Source organism: Nicotiana tomentosiformis, chromosome 9 (genome assembly GCF_000390325.3).
Source record: "Nicotiana tomentosiformis chromosome 9, ASM39032v3, whole genome shotgun sequence".
NCBI classification, from domain to species: domain Eukaryota; kingdom Viridiplantae; phylum Streptophyta; class Magnoliopsida; order Solanales; family Solanaceae; genus Nicotiana; species Nicotiana tomentosiformis.
In genome coordinates this window covers 23826777-23848142 of record NC_090820.1, presented here as the reverse complement: position 1 = coordinate 23848142, position 21366 = coordinate 23826777, and the positions used below count along the sequence as shown (strand labels likewise).

At 36.9% G+C, this 21366-nt stretch overlaps 1 protein-coding gene across 1 annotated transcript; it reads left to right on the top strand.

Annotated features, from left to right (window-relative positions):
• The first annotated feature begins 2944 nt into the window (after positions 1 to 2944).
• Positions 2945 to 4945, top strand: LOC138898479 (uncharacterized). The gene has a single exon (XM_070184547.1). It carries the CDS (start codon positions 2945 to 2947, stop codon positions 4085 to 4087), a length of 1143 nt encoding a protein of 380 aa, XP_070040648.1. The 3' UTR covers positions 4088 to 4945.
• Positions 4946 to 21366: the final 16421 nt, after the last annotated feature.

Genomic DNA, 21366 nt, shown 5'->3' with positions numbered 1-21366 from the left:
TAAAAGAACAATAAATAAAGAAATTCAGAATATAAAAGCAAAAAATCCGATCAAATATGTACACTTAGGAGGAACAGAAATACTTATAAAAGCCTGTTTTAGAGAAGGGATAGATACACCAATAGAAATATATTTAGCAGATGATAGAATAGTACAACCTATAGAAAAGAGTATAATTTGTGCAATAAAAGGAAATTTGATATACCAAAAATTTAAATTTATAATTAGTGCTAACTATACAGTAGCATTAAAAGATGCTAATATAGATAAATCACTAGTATTGTACTGGAAAATGTCAGGAATAGAGCTGGCACCAGGAAGTAAAATATTTACAGCAAAATGTAAAAATTTATATATATTAACAACCAATCACAAAATAACAGCACGAAATAAGATTGAAAAAATAAAGATAGAAAACCCATTTGATAGTATAATATCAGTCATAGACAATAATGATTATAGTTACAAAGATATAGATATGGAAGGAGATTTAGAAATAGTAAGAGAAAGACTAAGCACATCTAAAAGAATAAATTATGAATCCCCACAAACTACATCTTCAAGAGCAAGTACCTCGAGAAGATTAGAATATACAAACCCACAAAGATTAATAAAAGAACCGGAGTTACACAACTATTATATAACAGGAGTAATAGATCAAAGAAAATACCTAATAATGATAAATACTGGACAAGAAGACAATTATATAACTAAAGAACTAGTTAAAGAAAGTGAAATAATAACTACAGAAATAATATGCCCAGGATTACCTAAAAATTTGGTAGGAACAGAAGAAATAACAAAGAAGGAACTAATTATTGGAGGAATCCCAGTAGAAATAGAATTTAATATTTACCAAGGAAATGAAAATATTACCTTAGGAATAAAATGGTTAGAAACAGTTAAACCATATAACCTAGGAGATAGACATCTTATAATAACATATAAAAATAAGAAAATAACAATTGAAAGAACCTTAACATGACAAAAATATATATACTAGCAAAAATAATAATAGAAGGATATTACAGCAGATATTATACACCCATGATAGATACAGGAGCAGGAGTAAATGTATGCAGACATAACTGTTTACCTGAAGATAAATGGGAAAAATTATTAACACCTATTGTGGTAACAGGATTTAACAATGAAGGAAGCTTGATAACGCAAAAAGCAAAAAATATAAAAATACAAATATGGGATAAAATACTAACTATGGATGAAATATATAGTTATGAATTTACAAATAAAGATATATTAATAGGAATGCCCTTTTTAGATAAATTATACCCACATATAATAACAAAAACTCATTGGTGGTTTACTACACCATGCAAACAAAAAATAGGAGCAAAAAGAGTAAGAAATAAAATAAGAAAAACAACACCGTGGATTAAAGGAAGTGAAAAGGTAACCCAAAAATTAGAAAATGAAAAAATAAATGAGCAACAAATAGAATTAATAATATTTGCTATAAATAAGATAAAAATAATTCAAGACAAATTAGAATCATTATATAATGAAAATCCCCTTCAAGGATGGGATAAACATAAAACGAAAGTAAAAATAGAATTAATAGATGAAAATAGTATAATAACACAGAAACCATTAAAATATAATTTTAATGATCTAGAAGAATTCAAAATGCATATAAAAGAACTATTAAAAAATAATTATATACAGGAAAGTAATAGTAAACATAATAGCCCAGCATTTATAGTAAATAAACATAATGAGCAAAAAAGAGGTAAAAGTAGAATGGTAATAGATTATAGGAATTTAAATGCAAAAACAAAAACATATAATTACCCGATACCAAATAAAATATTAAAAATAAGGCAAGTACAAGGATATAATTACTTCAGTAAATTCGATTGTAAATCAGGATTTTATCACCTAAAATTAGAAGAAGAATCTAAAAAATTAACAGCTTTTACAGTACCACAAGGATTTTATGAATGGAACGTTTTACCATTTGGATATAAAAATGCACCAGGAAGATACCAACATTTTATGGATAGCTATTTTAATCAATTAGAAAACTGTATAATCTACATAGACGATATACTACTATACTCAAGGACACAAGATCAACATATAAAATTATTAGAAAAATTCATACATATAATAGAATCCTCAGGAATTAGCCTTAGTAAAAATAAGGCAGAAATACTTAAAAATCAGGTGGAATTCTTAGGAATTCAAATAGATAAAAATGGAATTAAAATGCAAACACATATAGTACAAAAAATAATAAATTTAAATGAAACCCTAGATACAAAAAAGAAATTACAATCATTCTTAGGATTAGTTAACCAAGTTAGAGAATATATACCTAAATTGGCAGAAAATTTAAAACCTTTACAGAAAAAATTAAAGAAAGATATAGAATATCACTTTGATGAAAAAGACAAAACATATATACAAAAAATAAAAGATATGTGTAAAAAATTACCAAAACTATATTTTCCAGATGAAAATAGAGAATTTATATATATAGTAGAGACAGACTCAAGTAACCATAGTTATGGAGGAGTACTTAAATACAAATATAAGGATGAAAAAATAGAACATCACTGTAGATATTATTCAGGATCATTTACGGAACCACAGTTAAAATGGGAAATAAATAGAAAAGAATTATTAGCTTTATATAAGTGTTTATTATCGTTTGAACCATATATAGTATATAACAAATTTATTGTTAGAACAGATAACACACAAGTTAAATGGTGGATAACCAAAAAGGTACAAGACTCAGTTACAACGAAAGAAATACGAAGACTCGTATTAAATATACTAAATTTCACATTTACAATAGAAATAATTCCTACTGACAAGAATGTGATTGCAGATTACTTATCAAGACAAAAGTACACAAACAAATGAAGAAGAAACTACACAAGACCTATTTTCAATACTTACTACACTATCACTACAAATGACGGAAGTAGAAAAGAGGTTGCAGATTATAGAAGCAAAAAACCTAAGCCAGCAGCATGGCTCAAAACATGCGGAACTAAGCCAGCAGCATGGCTCAAAACATGCGGACCTAGGAGGTGACGTTGGGAAACACCTAAAAACCCAAAACCTACAAACTAACACTATTTTACATACAGCTGCAGGTACATCAACATCAGCAATAAGAAAAGGAAAACATACAAATACAAATATGAACGCCATGTTCAACAAGCCATATACCCCAAAATCCCAAAATCCTTTGACACCATCACCACAAACAACTAGCTATAGAGAAAGCTTAAACCAGGAAAAACAAACCTACGATTATATTACCAACAGCTATATACAAAATATCCACAAGATTCAAACCTTTTTAAACCTAAATCCGAGATCAAAAACAATCCAAAACCCAAAAACAGACTATATAACACAACCATTACAAGGATACAACCGACTGATTGCCCAACCAGGGACGAATGCAAATTTAGTTAAAACATGTTACAATTACGGACTATTAAGTACAGTGTACACACAAACCGGACAAGAAATAGCTACAATACCAGAGCTATATAGTGCCTTTACTACCTACAAGAGAATCACCAAAGGAGACCTATTTTATATAAAATTTTATGTAGCACCAGCAGAGATACTCTATAACGAGATAAAACCAATAATCCAAGTTATTAAATTAGGACTAACTAGAGAAATGATTATCCCAGAAAATGTACAAATACAACCAGAAATACCCAAACCTGATATACCAGCATTCTACTCAAACAAAAGAATTATAGGACTATCAACCATTCTAAGTGAACTAGTCAACAATTATGTAGAAGAAAAACCTATTTGGGGATACCAATCCCGAGAACACACGATGATCTACACCCATTCAAAAAACCTAAGGGAAAACGACATGGAAGAGATACGGAGATGGATTAAAACATTAATCCAACCAGAAGAAGCACCCATTACAAGAGCTATTAGAGGAGAATTTATTTCTCAAAACTTAATGACAAGATACTGCAAACAAATTAGTCCAATCTACTCAGAGCACATATGTTCGAAATGTCAAGGAGAGAAAAACATAGTTCCAGAAATCAAATTTGAAGAAGAAGAAAACTAAAAAGATACGCAACAAAATATCAAGAAAGAGACAAAGGAATCTTACAACAAAAGCTACAAGACAAAAACAAAAGGACAGCTAGCAGGATCGGCAGGACCCAAGAAGAAGCAGAAAATGACATAAAGAAAAAAGCTATGTAATTATTAAAGCAACTTTTGACTTTATGTAAATTATTTTCCGTCTTTTAGTTTTTAAGTTGTTGTTGTGAGTCCCACTTTATCACTACCACTGTCAGTGGAAAAACTGTTGGGAACGCGTCTTTTACTTTAATTTTAGACCGTCCAAGTGTAAAGTTAGGAGGACGATGTTTGGATTAGTTTCCGTTATAAATAGACAGCCCTTAAGGCTTAGAGGGACACACCTTACCTTACCCCTTTCACATCCTTCTGAAAAAACTCTCTTGTAACCTCTCTTGTAAAAATCTATTCAGTGAAATAAATTAACATCTTTAATCTATGGAGCAATCCAAACCTATGAAAGAAGAAATCCCCGATATACAGTATCAAGTAAGTTTTTTTTTAAAATATGTATAGCTAAATACATATATTCCTGAAATCTCTAGATTATCATAATTGTTATCATGTTATAACTGTTATTTAGAATAATTTTAGTAAGTTTGCCATGAATAATTATGCTGAGAGTAGTTTAAGCCCAGACTATGCCATCCTAAGGGTGAAACCAGTAAGGCAGAAGGCCGTGGTAGGGAAGTAACCAGAGTTGAGGCGCTGTTAGGGTAAAACGATTGAAGCAAAAAATCATGGTAGTGACTAAAAGAATTGTTCTTAATAACTTGTTATAGGATGACGATAAACATGATAAACGAAGAGATTAAAGGAATATTTTTAGCCAAAACATCAAACAAAAATGGATCATCCTTACATCTTAGATAACACTGATGAATATAAAATAACCATTTTACACATACTTAGATCACTAAATAATGATATCAAAAATATAATATTTGACAAATTACTTATGAACGAAATACTAGAACTAATGACCCAACAATGGTATGATTTAGCAGAATTATCTGACTTAGAAGAAGAGAATACAATAAGCCTATCTGAATTTGATATACTTACAGAGGATATATATTCAGACTAGATGAACCTAACAGAAACCCGAAAAATAATAGAATTACAAGAACATAGATTACATCAAAATATGCAATTATATCAAGAATCTAAAGATCTAATCTTTTTAGAACATATAAGAGATAATATAAAACAATTAAAAGAACTACATAATAAGGATAAACTAGAAAAACTAAATATAAACAAATTAATAACATTCTTCCAACTCCAAAAAATTAATATAAACGAATATATAGAAACAGGAGAAATAGAATATGTAGAATATATAACAAATTATAAAATAGAAATATCAAAATTAGAATCTATAATAAGAGAATATTATGATTAAGCATGATAAATCAAGAATATTTACCATACTGGATAGAAATTACGGAAAAAATAGAAGCTTTAGAACAACAACTAAAATTAACAATCAATACTTACTTAATAACAAAGGATATAGACCTTCTGATAAATATACAACAAGACATAACGGAAATATTAAAAATAAAACCGTTACAAACAGAATATTACAATAAAATATTTACAATATAAAAATAGTCATAAATACAACAAATCCACTAAAGACTAAACAAAAATATAATCTGAACCACTTTTAAAGAATGATAGAAAAATACAGAATAACTACTTACATGACAAAAAGAATGCTAGAAAAATATAAAATACTAGTCCTATATTTTATCAAAGAATTAAAACCTACTGACATAAAAATAGATATTTGGGAAAAAATACTTAAATACGAAAAAGAAGTAGAAGACCCACAAAATACATACGATTCGCGATCGCCGAAGTCTGTCTACTCCTTCTACGCAATCGCATCTTCTTCTTCGCGATCGCGAAGTGTGGCTTTGGGCAGCAGATAATTCCTTCACTACACGATCTCATAAGCCCTTCCGCGATCGCGTAGCACATTTTGGACAGTAGCCAATTTCCTTCTACGTGATCACATCATTTCTTCCGCGATCGCGATGTACAAATACCTGGGCAAGCATAATATATTCTCAAATCGAGGGTTAGACCATTTTCACCATATTTTGAGTTGTAGAGCTCGGTTTTGAGCGATTCTTTGTGGGATTTTCAAGCAAATCGATTGGGTAAGTGTTCTTTACCTAGAATTTAATATATTCCATGATTTTATCTTTATTTTTATCATTTAATTTGTGTTTTGAGTTGAGGTAAATGTTGGTTTTTGAAGCAAATTTTCAAAATAAAAAATCACGATTTGAGAGATGAAATGATATCGAAATTTGATGATTTTAGTATGGTTGAACTCGTGAGTGAATGGGTTGTTCATATTTCGTAACCTTTGCCTAATTTCGAGATGTGGGCCCCACGGGTAAAATTTTGAGTTAATTTCGGGTTTTGATTGAAAAATATAGTATTTTTTTATGGAATTGATTCTATAATTTTTGTTGACTGTATCGAATTAATTATGACTAGATTCGAGTCGACCGGAGTTGGAAAAATCAAGGAAAATACATACTACTTGATTAAATTGGAGCAAGTCGAGGTAAGTGTCTTGCTTAACCTCGAGTGGGGGAATTACCCCTTAGGCATCGAGTCTTATGTGCCATTTGTGAAATATGAAAAGCCATGTACGTGCGGTGACGAGTACGTACTCGACTTATATGTACAAATTTTATTGAGTTAAGTCTTGAGCATATTGTGTAGTAAATTGGATAATTGTTGGCGTTTATTTAGTCATCTGTTTGCCATGCTTCAATTCGCATTTATCGAATTTATTTTTATATGACGATTTGATGTGCATGTTACCTGTATATTTATGTGAATTCCGTGAGTTTGATGGTTTGATATTCGTGGGATTTAATTTCATTATGGATTTTTTTCTCTGCAAATAATTAATTAAATGAACTTAAGAAGAGGTGTTAATATAATTATCTAACTTTGGATTAATGAAGGTGTGCCCTATGTTGATTATTTTCTATCTCTGTTGATTGTTTTGAGGTTTTATATACATTGTATGGAGCCTTGGGCTATATGTTGTGAATTAATTGATTGTATTATTTCCTTGGAATTTGTTGTGGCTATTGGGCAAATTTTATTGTGAATTGATTTTTGTTATGTTGCCACGGTAATTTTCCGTGTAAATTATTGTGTTGTGTGAGTTGTTATTTTGAGGATATAAGGGTGGCCTTCCATTATTGATATTATGTGGGTATAAGGATGGCATTTCACTGTTGTTATGTGTGTTGGGATATTGTCTGGGCAGAGTGATAAGGGTGGCTATAAGAGCGATAAGGGTGGCTATTGATATTGTCAGGACTGAGGGATAAGGGTGGCTATAGGAGGGATAAGGGTGGTTATTGTCAGGGTGATATGTGATGATGTGGAGTTGTTGCATTGGTGATTGTTATGTCATATTGTGATTTTTCTTGTGTTTATTTTAATATCTTGTGCCATTGGTCTTGTTGTTGGTAAATTGATAACAATCTGATTTATATTGAAATTGAGAGCATGTGGCTATTTCTAGGCGAATTATGAAATGAAATGTGGGCACGAGGTGCCGTGAGTAAATAATGAGGATATTGGCACGTGAATTGTCCGTGCAGTTGTGATATAAAATATGGGCACGAGGTGCTATGATTAAATGATTATGATATTTGGCAAGTGAATTGTCCGTGTAGTTGTGATATGAAATGAGGGCACGAGGTGCCGGGGAAATATGATAATTTAATTATGGGCACGAGGTGCCGTGAAAATATAAAAAATGGGTTGAGACCCATGTTTACGAAAAATATGAAAATGGGCTGAGACCCATAATTTTATGATTATGAATTGAGGTGTAACATGGTGACTTTTTAATTGAAAGAATTATATTCAAAATATTTATTTGGAAGGATTTTTATTTATAAAGTATTATATGAAAGAATTGTATTTGAAAGATATTAATTTGAGGAAAATTATATTTGAAAAGATTTATTGAAAGAATTATATTTGAAAGGTAATTATTTGAGAAAATTATATTTGAAAGAGAGTTATTTGAAAGAATTATATGTGAAAGACATTTATTTAAAGGACTTGATTTAATTGGGTGTATTTGTATTTATTAATTGTTGAGCGATATTAATGGTATTATTGTTGTCTGCTGTGCATATCACTGGTTGTTTTATGTTTCCCTTATTGTTATTTGTTTCCTACTATTTTGTATATTATATTGTACAAGTTATTAGACTAGTAAGTGTCTTGACTGTACCTCGTCTCTACTCCACTGAGATTAGTCTTGATACTTACTGGGTACCGATCGTGGTATACTCATACTACACTTCTGCACATTTTTTTGCAGACCCAGGTACTGGAGATATCGGGCTTGAGCAGAATTAAAGCAGGATTGTAAGGATTCAAGGCAGAGCTGTTTGGTCGTCGCAGTCCCTTGGAATCTTTTCATTTCATTGTACTGTTAATTTGTAATCAAACAGTATTGTATATTCGGTCCTCGTAATCATTCCATGTAGTCAGTTAGAGTTCGTGACTCAGTACTACCAGTCTTGGGAGGTTGTATATTTATATTTGTTCCACTGTTAGTTTTGATTACTTATTTAATTCAGAAAAAAATGGCTTCAAAAATGTAATTGAAATCGGCTTACCTAGTCTTAGAGACTAGGTGCCATGACGACGCCTATGGTGGGATTTTGGGTCGTGACACAGGTCCTCGGCCTCACTCCGTCATAACTCTCTACAGTCTCTCGGGATCTCAGAAATCTTGAGAATCAGCCCCAACAGAAAGGATATAATGCATCAATAATGAACAATAAAGACTAAGATCTAATATGCAAGTAAAACTGTGACTGATTACAAAACAACAATTTAGCAGATAATTCAATATGTACACAACCTATGTGGGTCCCTACAGTACCTACTATGTGTCACGACCCGAAATTTCCACCTTCTGGACCATGATGATGTCTATCATTTCTGTAATGATCTGGTTGGTCGTTTTGAGAATTTGAGCCCCGATCCCCTAATATCTGCTTTCCCCATTTTGTTTCCTGCTTTTGGGATTTGCCGGAGTGTTTGGTTATGGAATTCGGGGAGGTTTGGGACACTTAGTCCCTAGTTGTGAGTTTAAGCCTTAGAGTTTGGACCGTAGTCGGAACTATGTGAAGACGAATCCGAAATGGAATTCCATCGACTCCGTTAGCTCCGTTGAGTGATTTTGGGGTTAGGAGCACGTTCGGAATGTGTTTTGGAGGTCTGTAGTAGATTTAGGCTTGAATTGGCGAAAGTTAGTTTTTCGGCGATTTCGGCCTATAGTGAAAATTTTGATATCGAGCTCGGAATGGAATTCTGAAAGTGGTTGTAGGTGTAAAATTTGAGGTCATTCGGACTAGATTTGATGTGGTTCGGTATCGTTTGTAGAATTTGGAAAATTTTAAATTCTTAGGCTTGAATCCGTGCTTAATTCATGATTTTGGTGTTGTTCGACGTGGTTTTAAGGCTCGACTAAGTTCGTATGGTATTTTAGGAGTGGTTGGTATGTTTGGTTAAGGTTCCGGGGGCCTCGGGTGTGTTTTGGATATTTAACGGGAAGAAATTTGGACTTAGGAAAATCTAGTGCATTGCTGGTTCTGGTGTTTCGCACCTGCGGAGGAGAGTCTGCAGGTGCGAACTCGCAGGTGCGCTTGAGAGTTCGCAGATGCGGAAATGGATAGGGCATGCTGGGCTCGCAGGTGCGGCTGGTCGTCCGCAGAAGCGGAGCCGCAGATGCGACCCAGCCCAATAAGTGACTTCTGCACCTGCGTTGATTTTTCTGAAGGTGTGAGACCGCGGATGCGGCCCCATAAGCGCAGATGTGGAAATCGCTGGGCAGAAAAGGGGATTTCGAGGGTTTGAATTTCATAACAAAAAATTTGATTTGGAGCTCGGTGGGAGACGATTTCTCGAGGGATTTTGAAGGAGAACTATTGGGTAACAAATTCTAACTCTATTTTGATCATAATATAATAATCTATTATTGTTTTCCTAGTTTAATTAAGGAATTAGAGTGTAAAAGTTTGGAAATGGGGGAAAAGGTTCCCCAATTGAAAATCTGAGATTTGAATGAGAATTTGCCGTCGGTTTTAGATGATTTTAGTTCGAGTGAACTCGTGAGTGAATGGGTGTTTATAAATTGTAATTTTTACCCGATTCCAAGGCTTGGGCCCGGGATGACTTTTGGACGTTTTTCCTAATTTCACGCTTTAGCTTCGAATTAATTAGCTAAATTAGTTACTTGTAATTATATTTACATTATGCAATTTATTTGAATAGATTCGGGCCATTTGGAGTCGGATACTCGTGGCCAGAATGTATTATCGAGGTGATTTGAGCGGTTCGAGGTAAGTGACTTGCCTAACCTTGTGTTGGGGACTTTCCCCTTAGGAAATTTCGATATAATTTGGTGTGTGAGCGCCGTTACGTGAGGTGACGAGTACGTACATGGGCTGTTATTGCAAAAATACCGTTTATCCCTTGTTTTTTATCATAAACTGTTCCTCTTATTAAATTGCACTAATATGCTTAATTATTTAGTTTAGACTAGAAAAGCATGCTTGCGTGTTTTAACTGCCTATTTGACATTCTGTGCGCCATGCTTAGTTAAATCCCTATTTTCCTTGTCTGTGTTCAGTATAAACTGTATAACTCGATGCCATACCTGCCATTTCATCTTGCATTGCATATTTAAATTGGGACTACAGACGTATTCCGGGAGATCCCCCTATCTTGCATATTTACTTTGGGACTACGGAGGTATTCCGAGAGATCCCCCCAGCACTGCATATTTACTTTGGGACTACAAACATATTTCGGGAGATCCCCCTATCTTGCATATTTAATTTGGGACTACAGACATATTCCGGGAGATCCCCCAGCACTGCATATTTACTATGGGACTACAGACGTATTCCGGGAGATCCCCCAGCACTGCATATTTACTTTGGAACTATGGGACGGTATCCCGGGAGATTCCCCATTGTGTTTACTTTGTTCTGAGCCGAGGGCTCCTTTAACTGTTAAATTGTCGAGAATTTCTTTAACTGCGTTACCATAAATTTTGCTTATATCTTTTACTGTTTAATTTATTATATTTACTCCGGTAGGGCCTTGACCTGACCTCGTCACTACTCGACCGAGGGTAGACTTGGCACTTATTGGGTACCATTGTGGTGTACTCATGCCCTTTCCTGCACATGTTTTCGTGTGCAGATCCAGGTACGAGCTATCAACCTTGGTTTTAGTGCGTGCTGCTAATTCTAGGAGACTTCAAGGTACTTATGCTTGCGTCCGCAGATCTTCGGAGTCCCCTTCTACTCCCTCGCCTATAGACTTTCTTTATTATCTTCAGACTTTTGTATAGAGCTACATAGATTATAGCAGCTTGTGACTTAGTGATATTCCGGGTCTTAGAAAAATTATTTTGTATATGCCGAGTGGTACTACTCTTGGCTATTCATTATATGCTATTTATCTTTAAGATGTTGTGTTTTCTTTATATTTTTCGTAATATTAGGCTTACCTAGTCGTAAAGACTAGGTGCCATCACGACACCTTACGGAGGGTTAAGTTGGGTAGTGACAATTTCACTTGCTAGGCAAGCCAACGTTATAAAAATCTTAGCCATTTTTAAAAACATCAATTTAAGCGGAAGTCAATTACTGAAATAAAGTGCGGAAGACCACAACAACCGAATCATCAAAATACATCCCCGAATCTGGTGTAATAAGTGCACGAGCTACTAGGATAATACAAATAAAGGTCTGAATAAAATTCAAGCTGTTTGAAAGATAATACACAACTAAGATAAGATAGAAGGGGACTTCAGAACTGCGGACGCTGTGTAGTTATACCTCAAGTCTCCTCTGGGTAGCTGAATTCGATCAAGTCTATGGTACGCTACTGGGACCAACTCCAAAATCTGTACAAGAAGTGCAGAGTGTAGTATGAGTACAACCGACCCCATGTACTCTGTAAGTGTCAACCCTAACCTCGACGAAGTAGTGACTAGGCTATGACAAGACACGTACGTAAACAACCTGTACAAGTATATACAAATACGAAGAAACAATAATAAAAAAAATAACAATTTATAAATTTGGGAGGGAACATGCGAAAGGGGATGAAATAATAATTTCAGCAGGAGAAGTATCACTTAGCAGCCAATTAATTCCTCAATAATAAAATGAGAAACTGATAATATGAAAATGGCACGGCACCACCCTTTGTGATTTTACTCTCATTCTTCCCATAATTTGATAAATAAATAATAATAATTGGCACGACATCACCCTACGTACTTTTACACTCTTTTGGCATGGCATCACCCTTCGTGCTTTAACTCTCTTCTGGCACGGCATCACCCTTCGTGCTTTTACACTCTTTGAAAATGGCACGATATCACTCTTCATGCTTTAACTCTCTTCCTCACTTCATAATTCAATAAATAATAATGTGAAATTGGCACGACATCACCCTTCGTGATTTACACTCTTCCTTACCATGATAATAATAATAATACAAATTCGGAAGAGTATTAAAATGCGGGGATATATACTTATCAATCAATTCAATACCAGAATAACGACCTCACTTTCCAAAATATTCAACAATAATTTCATGAAAAAAAAGTTCAAATAAACAATAATAACTTAAGTAGGAATATCTTAATTAAATAGACAATTATTCACTGTAAACAAATTCCACCCGCATGCTTTGACTCAACCACAACGTATAAGTACTCGTCACCTCACATATACATTATACCCGCACATTAAATCACGTAACAAATAGATAAATAAGTCCTACTCCCTCAAGTCACGGTTAACCACGATACTTAACTCTCTTCGCAACAGTGATGACCCAAAGTATCATCTTTAAATTTGATAATTAATTATGTGTTCTAAGACCTTGAAAAGCACTATTTATCATTCCTCGACTTGTGTGCGCAGTTCGTATAAATTTTCGAAAAGTTTTTATGTTAAAAATGGATTAAAATATGAAATAGAGCTTTAAAACTCAACTGAGTTGACTTTGGTCAACATTTTAAGCAAACGGACTCAGATCAGTGCTTTGACAGTTTTGGTAGTCCGTATCATGATTTGGGACTTGGGTGTATTCCCGGAATCAAATTCCGAGGTCCCTAACTCGAGATATGGAATTTTGATGAAATATTAAAAGTTTGAAAGTATGATGATTTTAAGAATTGACCGATGTTTGGTCTTGTTGATACCGGGTTCGTATTGTGGTTTCGAAGCCCGGTACAGGTTCATTATAATATTTATGACTTGTCTGTCGAATTTAGTGAGAAACGGAGTTGATTTGACGTCATTCAGGCGTCCAGTTGTGAAAATATAAGTTTTAAAGTTTTTCTTGAAAATTTCCTTTGATTTGGTGTCCGATTCATAGTTCTAGGTGTTTTTGGCGATTTGATCACTTGAGCAAGTTCGTATGATATTTAGGACTTGGGTGCATGTTTGGTTTGGGGCCCTGAGGGCTCGGGTTGATTTCGGGTGGTTAACGGATCATTTTTGGACTTGGAAAAACTGCAGAAATCTGCTTCTCGTTTCCTTCTTCGCGTGTTCGCGAGAGGGGTCTCGCGTTCGCGAAGGGAAAAAGGCTGGTCAGGAAAATTTGTCTTTGCGTTCGCGAAGGCCAAGCTAGACAAGCATCGCGTTCGTGAGGTAGCCCTCGCATTAGCGAAGGGTAGAATTTGAACAACACAAATTTGTGTTTCGCGAACGCGAGGCACTGACCGCGTTTGCGAAGGGTAAAAAAGCTGGGCAACAGAACTTAAGTTCTATAAATGGGATTTCGTCCCATTTTCAACCATTTTCTATTTTTGAGCTGGGGTAAGGCGATTTTTGGGAGATTATCACGGGAAAACATTGGGGTAGGTGTTCCTTATCCTATATTGATTATATTTCATGATTCCAAAAATGAAAATTTAAGATTTGAAAGTCCATTTCACATCGGAATTTGATAATTTTTGTGTGGTTGGACTCGTCTCGGAATTGGTGTTCAGAATTTGTAAGTATTTTGTAGATTTGAGACGTGGGCCCCACTGTCGATTTTTAAAATGAATTTCGGATTTTAATCCAGAATATTAATAAATTCATATGGAATTAATTCCTATGATTCGTATTGAGTATATCGAATTGTTTGTGAATAGATTTGATACTTTTGAAGACAAATTGAAAAGGAAAAGTTGTGGTCGAGTAATTAATTGAAATTTGCAAAGCGAGCTAAGTGTCGTGGTTAACCTTGACTTGAGGGAATAGAACCCCTGAATTATTTGCTATGTGAATTTCATGTGCAACGATGTATAGGCAAGGTGACGAGTGCTTATACTTTGTCAATTAAATTGGTTTCTTAATTGTTTAAACATCTTAAATTATTTTAAGACACGAATTAATTGTTATAATAATTGTTTCTCTCCTATTCTTTGTCAAATATTAATTCTTGAATTTCTGCAATAATTGTTACATGCTTATTTGATTTATGTATCTTAATTGCTACTTGACACTTAGCATATTAAATATTAAACTGCCTATTTTCTCCCTGATTTCCATAATAAATTGTTACTTGTCATTGTTTGTTTTATAAATAAATTATAATTATTGTATGCTTGTTGTTTTATAATTTCATATTAATTGTTGCATTTATTAGGGCAATTTCTTTTATAAGAATTGGAAAATAAATATATTGGAGGAGCGGGTTGCACACCACAACAAAAATGAAAATGAATATATATTGGGGGATCGGGTTGCACGCCACAACAGACTTATTAAAAGTCCATATTGGGGGATTGAGTTGCACGCCGCAACAGACTTATTAAAAGTTCATATTGGGGGATCGGGTTGCACGCCGCAACAGACTTATTAAAAGTTCATATTGGGGGATCAGGTTCCACGCCGCAACAGACTTATTTAAAAGTCTATATATATTGGGGGATCGGGTTGCACGCCGCAACAGACTTGAGTAAAATAAATATATTAGAGGAGCGGGTTGCACGACGCAACAGAATTGAATATGAATATATTGTGGGAGCGGGTTGCATGCTGCAATGAAAAATGATTGAAATAATATTTGGTTATGACTACTGAGTTGGCTTTAACTATTAAAATGAGTTACCTGATTTATTTCTATTATTGTGGTTATTACTATTATTGCGTACAGGTTAATGTAAGTGACCTGCCTTAGCCTCGTCACTACTTTGTCGAGGTTAGGCTCGACACTTACTAGTACATGGGGTCAGTTGTACTGATACTACACTTTGCACTTCTTGTGTAGATTTCGGAGTTGGTCCCAGCGGCGTACCATAGACTTGCTCGGATTTCAGCTATTCAGAGGAGACTTGAGGTATAACTGCACAGTGTCCACAGTTCTGAAGTCCTTGTCTACCTTATTTTAGCTGTGTGTTTTCTTTCAGACAACTTTATTTTATTCATACCTTTATTTGTATTATTCTAGAAGCTCGTGCACTTGTGACACCAGTTTTGGGATGGTATTTAGACATCGCTATTTTTATGGATTAATCACTACATTTCAGACTTTACTTCCGCATTGGTTTCTTTGTTATTAATTAATTTAAAATTGTTTTAAAATGGCTAATATTATTCTAATGTTGGCTTGCCATCACGGTCCCGAATGTGGGAATTTCGGGTCGTGACAGTTGGTATCAGAGCACTAGGTTACATAGGTCTCACGAGTCACGAGCAAGCTTAGTAGAGTCTGAAGGATCAGTACGGAGACGTCTGTACTTATCTCTCAAAGGCTATGAAGTTTAGGAACAATATCACTTCTTTCTTATTTTGTCGTGCGATTTATTTCTATCATCGATGATTGAACCATTTTACTCTTATTCTCTTGCAGATGGTGAGAACACGTAATATATCTACCAATGGACAGGGACCTGAGTCCCCGGTGGCAACTATGGCCAGGGGTAGAGGTCGAGGCTGAGGTCGTGCTAGAGGCAGAGGCAGAGGCAGAGGCAGAGGCAGAGGCAGAGGTAGAGCTCAGTCTAGAGCACGAGCAGCTGCACCTGTTGTAGAACTTCAGTTGGGTCTTCAGGAGTAGGTTCCAGTTCAGAATGTACCAGTTGGACCAGTTCAGATCCCGAAAGGATTCATAGCTACTCTAGTGCTTCAGGATGCTCTAGTCTGTTTGGTGAGTCTTATGGAGGGCGTGACCCAGAATGGTACTTTCCAGTGGCACCAACCGTCTCACAGGCTGGGAGAGGAGCACAAACTCCCACTACTCTCGCTCCGGAGCAGATGGCTCCCCAGAATCAGGCTCCAGCAGCCCCGCCAGTTGGGGTAGTTCAGCCAGTTGTTACGGCACAGACTGGTGATAGGCCCGCCATGTCTTTTGAGGCCTTATTGAGACTGGACAAGTTTACTAAGCTCTTCCCAGTTCACTTCAATGGTACACCTTCTGAGGACCCACAGGATTATCTTGACCACTGCCATGAGGTGCTGCGGAACATGGGTATAGTTGAGACCAATGGGGTCCATTTTGCTGTATTTCAGATGATGGGTTCCGCCAAGAGGTGGTGGAGAGATTATACATTGACCAGACCAGTTGGAAAGCCTGCACTTACATGGGAGCAGTTCTCTCAGCTATTTCTGGAGAAGTTCCTTCCTATCACACTGAGACAGGATTACCGCAAGCAATTTGAGCGTCTACAGCAGGGCAGTATGACTGTTACTCAATATGAGTCCCGTTTTGTGAATTTAGCCCTTCATGCTCTCCTTTTACTACCTACTGAGGAAGAGAGAGTGAGGAGGTTTATTGAGGGACTCACTCACCCTCTCAGGCTTCAGATGGCCAAGGAGACCGGAAGTGAGATTTCCTTTCAGGCGGCTACTAATGTCGATAGGAGGATCGAGATGGTTCTTCCACAGGAGAGAGGGCAGAGGTCTGATAAGAGGCCTCATTAGTTCGGTGGTTTCAATGGTGCCTCGTCTGGAGGCAAGGGTAATTTTGGTAGGGGTCATCCTCCCAGACCGTTTCATTCAGCACTTCAGGCATCTCCCGGTGCTTCAGGGAGTCACGGTCCTATTATGCCTTACTCTGAGAAGCCAGCATTTAGTGCATATTCAGCTCCTATCAGTGCACCACCACTCTAGAGTCACTACAGTGGTTATCTGGCCCGTTCGGGTTAGCTACAGCTTCAGCAGCCACGGCATCAGGTTGGGTGTTATGAGTGTGGGAACATTGGTCATATCAAGAGGTATTGCCCTAGGTTGTCGAGTAACAGATCTCGGCAGGATTCTCGTGCCATCATACCGGCACCGGTTACTTCACCGCCTGCTCAGCCAGCTAGAGGTAGGGGTCAGGCAGCTAGAGGTGTAGGTCAGGCCGTTAGAGGTGGAGGCCAGCTAGCTAGAGGCCGTCCTAGAGATGCAGTGTAGAGTGGTGGGGCTCAACCCCAATTTTATGCTTTTCTAGCCAGGACTAAGGCCGAGTCATCTGATGTTGTGATCACAGGTATTATACCACTTTGCCATAGAGATGCTTCAGTTCTATTTGATCCAGGATTTACTTATTCCTATGTGTCCTCCTATTTTGCTTCATATTTGGTTGTGCCTTGTGATTTTCTGAGTGCTTTCATGTGTGTATCTTTACCGGTGGGAGACTCTATTATAGTATATCATGTCTATCATTCATGTGTGGTTACTACTGGTAGTCTTGAGACTAGTGTGTATATTCTACTTCTTGATATGGTAGATTTTAATGTCATCTTGGGTATGGATTGGCTGTCACCTTATCATGCTATATTGGGTTGTCATGCCAAGATAGTGACCCTAGCCATGCCGGGGTTACCTCGGTTAGAGTGGTAAGGAACTCCTGGTCATTCTACCAGCATGGTTATTTCTTATATGAAAGCTCGGCGTATGGTCGAGAAAGGGTGTCTAGCCTATTTGGCTTATATTCGCGATCCCAGTGCGGATGTTCCTTCTATGGACTCAGTACCAGTTGTTCGTGAATTTTCAGAAGTATTTCCTGCAGATATGCCGGGGATGCCACCCGACAGAGATATTGACTTTTTTATTGATTTGGCTCTAGGCACTCAACACATTTCTATTCCACCATACCGTATGGCCTCGCCGGAGTTGAAAGAATTGAAGGAGCAGTTACAAGACTTGCTTTATCACGGATTCATTAGACCCAGTGTCTTACCCTGGGGTTCCCCACTATTATTTGTTAAGAGAAAAGATGGTTCAATGCGAATGTGTATAGATTATCGGCAGTTGAACAAAGCTACTATTAAGAACAAATATCCGCTGCCAAGAATTGATGACTTATTTGATCAGCTTCAGGGTGACAAGGTATTTTCGAAGACCAATTTGAGTTCTGGTTACCATCAATTGAAGATTAGGGCATCTGATGTCCCTAAGACAACTTTTCAGACTCGGTATGGGCATTGCGAATTCCTAGTGGTGTCATTTGGGTTGACAAATGCCCCAGCATCATTTATGGATTTGATTAATCGGGTGTTCAAGCCCTATTTGGATTCTTTTTTGGTTGTATTCATTGATGATATCTTAATTTACTCCAGCAGTCGAGAGGAGCATGAGCAGCATCGTCGGAGTGTGCTTTAGACTTTAAAGAATAATCAGTTATATGCCAAATTTTCAAAATGTGAGTTTTGGTTAGACTCGGTTTCCTTTTTGGGGCATGTTGTATCGGCAAAAGGCATGAAGGTGGATCCTAAGAAGATTGAGGTTGTTCAGAATTGGCCTAGACCTACTTCAGTTACAGAGATTCGGAGTTTCCTAGTTTTGGCAGGTTATTATCATCGGTTCGTGGAAGGGTTTTTATCTATAGCAATCCCATTGACCAGACTGACTCAAAAAGGTGTCCCATTCAGATGGAAGTGTTAGTTGAGCTTTCAGAAGATCAAGACTGCTTTGACTACAGTGCCAATGTTGGTATTACCCACAGGTTCAGGATCTTATATGGTATATTGTGATGCCTCTCACATTAGGCTTGGTGCAGTACTAATGCAAGATGGCAGGGCGATTGCATATGCATCGTGGCAGTTGAAAGTTCACGAGAAGAGTTATCCTGTTCATGACTTAGAATTGGCAGCCATTGTTCATGTGCTGAAGATTTGGAGGCATTACCTCTACGGTGTCTCGTGTGAGGTATTTTACTGATCATCGTAGCCTTCAGTATCTGTTCAAACAAAAAGATCTTAATTTGTGGCAGAGAAGATGGTTGGAGTTGTTGAAAGACTATGATATCACCATTTTGTATCACCCCGGAAAGGCCAATGTGGTGGCCGATGCTTTGAGTAGGAAGGCTGTGAGTATAGGCAGTCTTGCGTATATTCTAGTTGGTAAGAGGCCGTTACCTGCAGATGTTCAGACTTTGGCTAATCAGTTCATGAGGTTAGATGTTTCAGAACCCAGTCGGGTTCTAGGTTGCACAGTCACTCGGACTTCCTTATATGAGCGCATCAGAGAGCGACAATATGATGATAGTCATTTGCTTGTCCTTAAGGACAGTGCGGCACGTGATGCCAAACATGTTGCTGTGGGGGAGGATGGAGTTCTGTGAATGCGGGGTCATATTTGTGTTCCTAATGTTGACGGGCTTAGTGAATTAATTCTTGAAAAGCCACACAGTTCCAGGTATTCTATTCATCCAGGTGCAGCCAAAATGTATCAAGATTTATGGCAAAATTACTGGTGGAGGAGAATGAATAAGGATATAGTTGCATATGTAGCTCGGTGTCTAAATTGTCAGCAAGCCAAGTATTTGCATCAGAGACCTGGTGGTTTGCTTCAGAAGTTAGAAATTCTTGAGTGGAAGTGAGAGCGTATCATTATGGATTTTGTTGTTGGGCTCCCACGGACTCAGAGAAAATTTGACGCAGTTTGGGTCATTATGGACAGGTTGACCAAGTCAACATATTTCATTCCAGTGGCAGTTACCTATTCTTCGAAGCGGTTAGCTGAAATTTACATTCGTGAGATTGTCCGCCTACACGGTGTGCCCGTGTCTATTATTTCAAATCGAGGTACGCAATTTACCTCACACTTCTGGAGGGATGTACAACGTGAGTTAGGCACGCGGGTTGAGTTGAGTACAACATTTCATCCACAGACAGACGAACAGTCAGAGCGCACTATTCATATATTGGAAGATATGCTTCGCACTTATGTTAGAGACTTTGGAGGTTCTTGGTCTCAGTTCTTGCTACTTGAGGAGTTTGCTTATAATAATAGCTACCAGTCGAGCATTTAGATGGCTCCATATGAGGCATTATACGAAAGGCGATGCCATTCGCCAGTTGGCTGGTTTGAACCGGGAGTGCCTCGGTTGTTGGGTACCGATTTGGTACAGGATGCATTGGATAAGGTTAAGGTTATTCAGGATCGACTTCGCACAACTCAGTCTAGGCAAAAGGGTTATGCCGACCATAAAGTTCGTGATATTGCATTCATGGTTGGAGAAAGAATATTACTCCGGGCTTCACCTATGAAAGGTGTAATGAGGTTCGGAAAGAAGGGCAAGTTGAGCCCTAGGTATATTGGACCCTTTGAAATTCTTGAAAGGGTGGGTGAAGTAGCCTACAGGCTTGCATTACCACCTAGTTTATTAGCGGTTCATCCGGTGTTCCATGTGTCTATGCTCCGAAAATATTATGGTTATCCGTCCCATGTGTTAGATTTTAGCTCAATCCAATTGGACAAGGATTTGATTTATGAGGAGGAGCCGGTAGCTATTCTAGCCCGGCAGGTCCGACAGTTGAGGTCTAATAGTTATCCTTCAGTTCGGGTGCACTGGAGAGGTCAGCTGGTAGAGGCATCTACCTGGGAGTCCGAGTCGGACATGCAGAGTAAATATCCACACTTATTCACCAGCTCAGGTACTTTTTATAACTCCGTTCGAGGACGAACGTTTGTTTTAGAGGCGGAGAATGTGATGACCCAAAGTGTCATCTTTAAAATTGATAATTAACTCTATGTTCTAAGACCTCGAAAAGAACTATTTATCATTCCTCTACTTGCGTGCGCAATCCATATAATTTTCCGGAAAGTTTTTAGGTGAAAAATGGATTAAAATGTGACATAGAGCTTTAAAATTCAACTAAGTTGAATTTGGTCAAGCTATTGAGCAAACGGACTAGGTCCCTAGCCCGAGATATGGAATTTTGATGAAATATTAAAAGTTTGAATG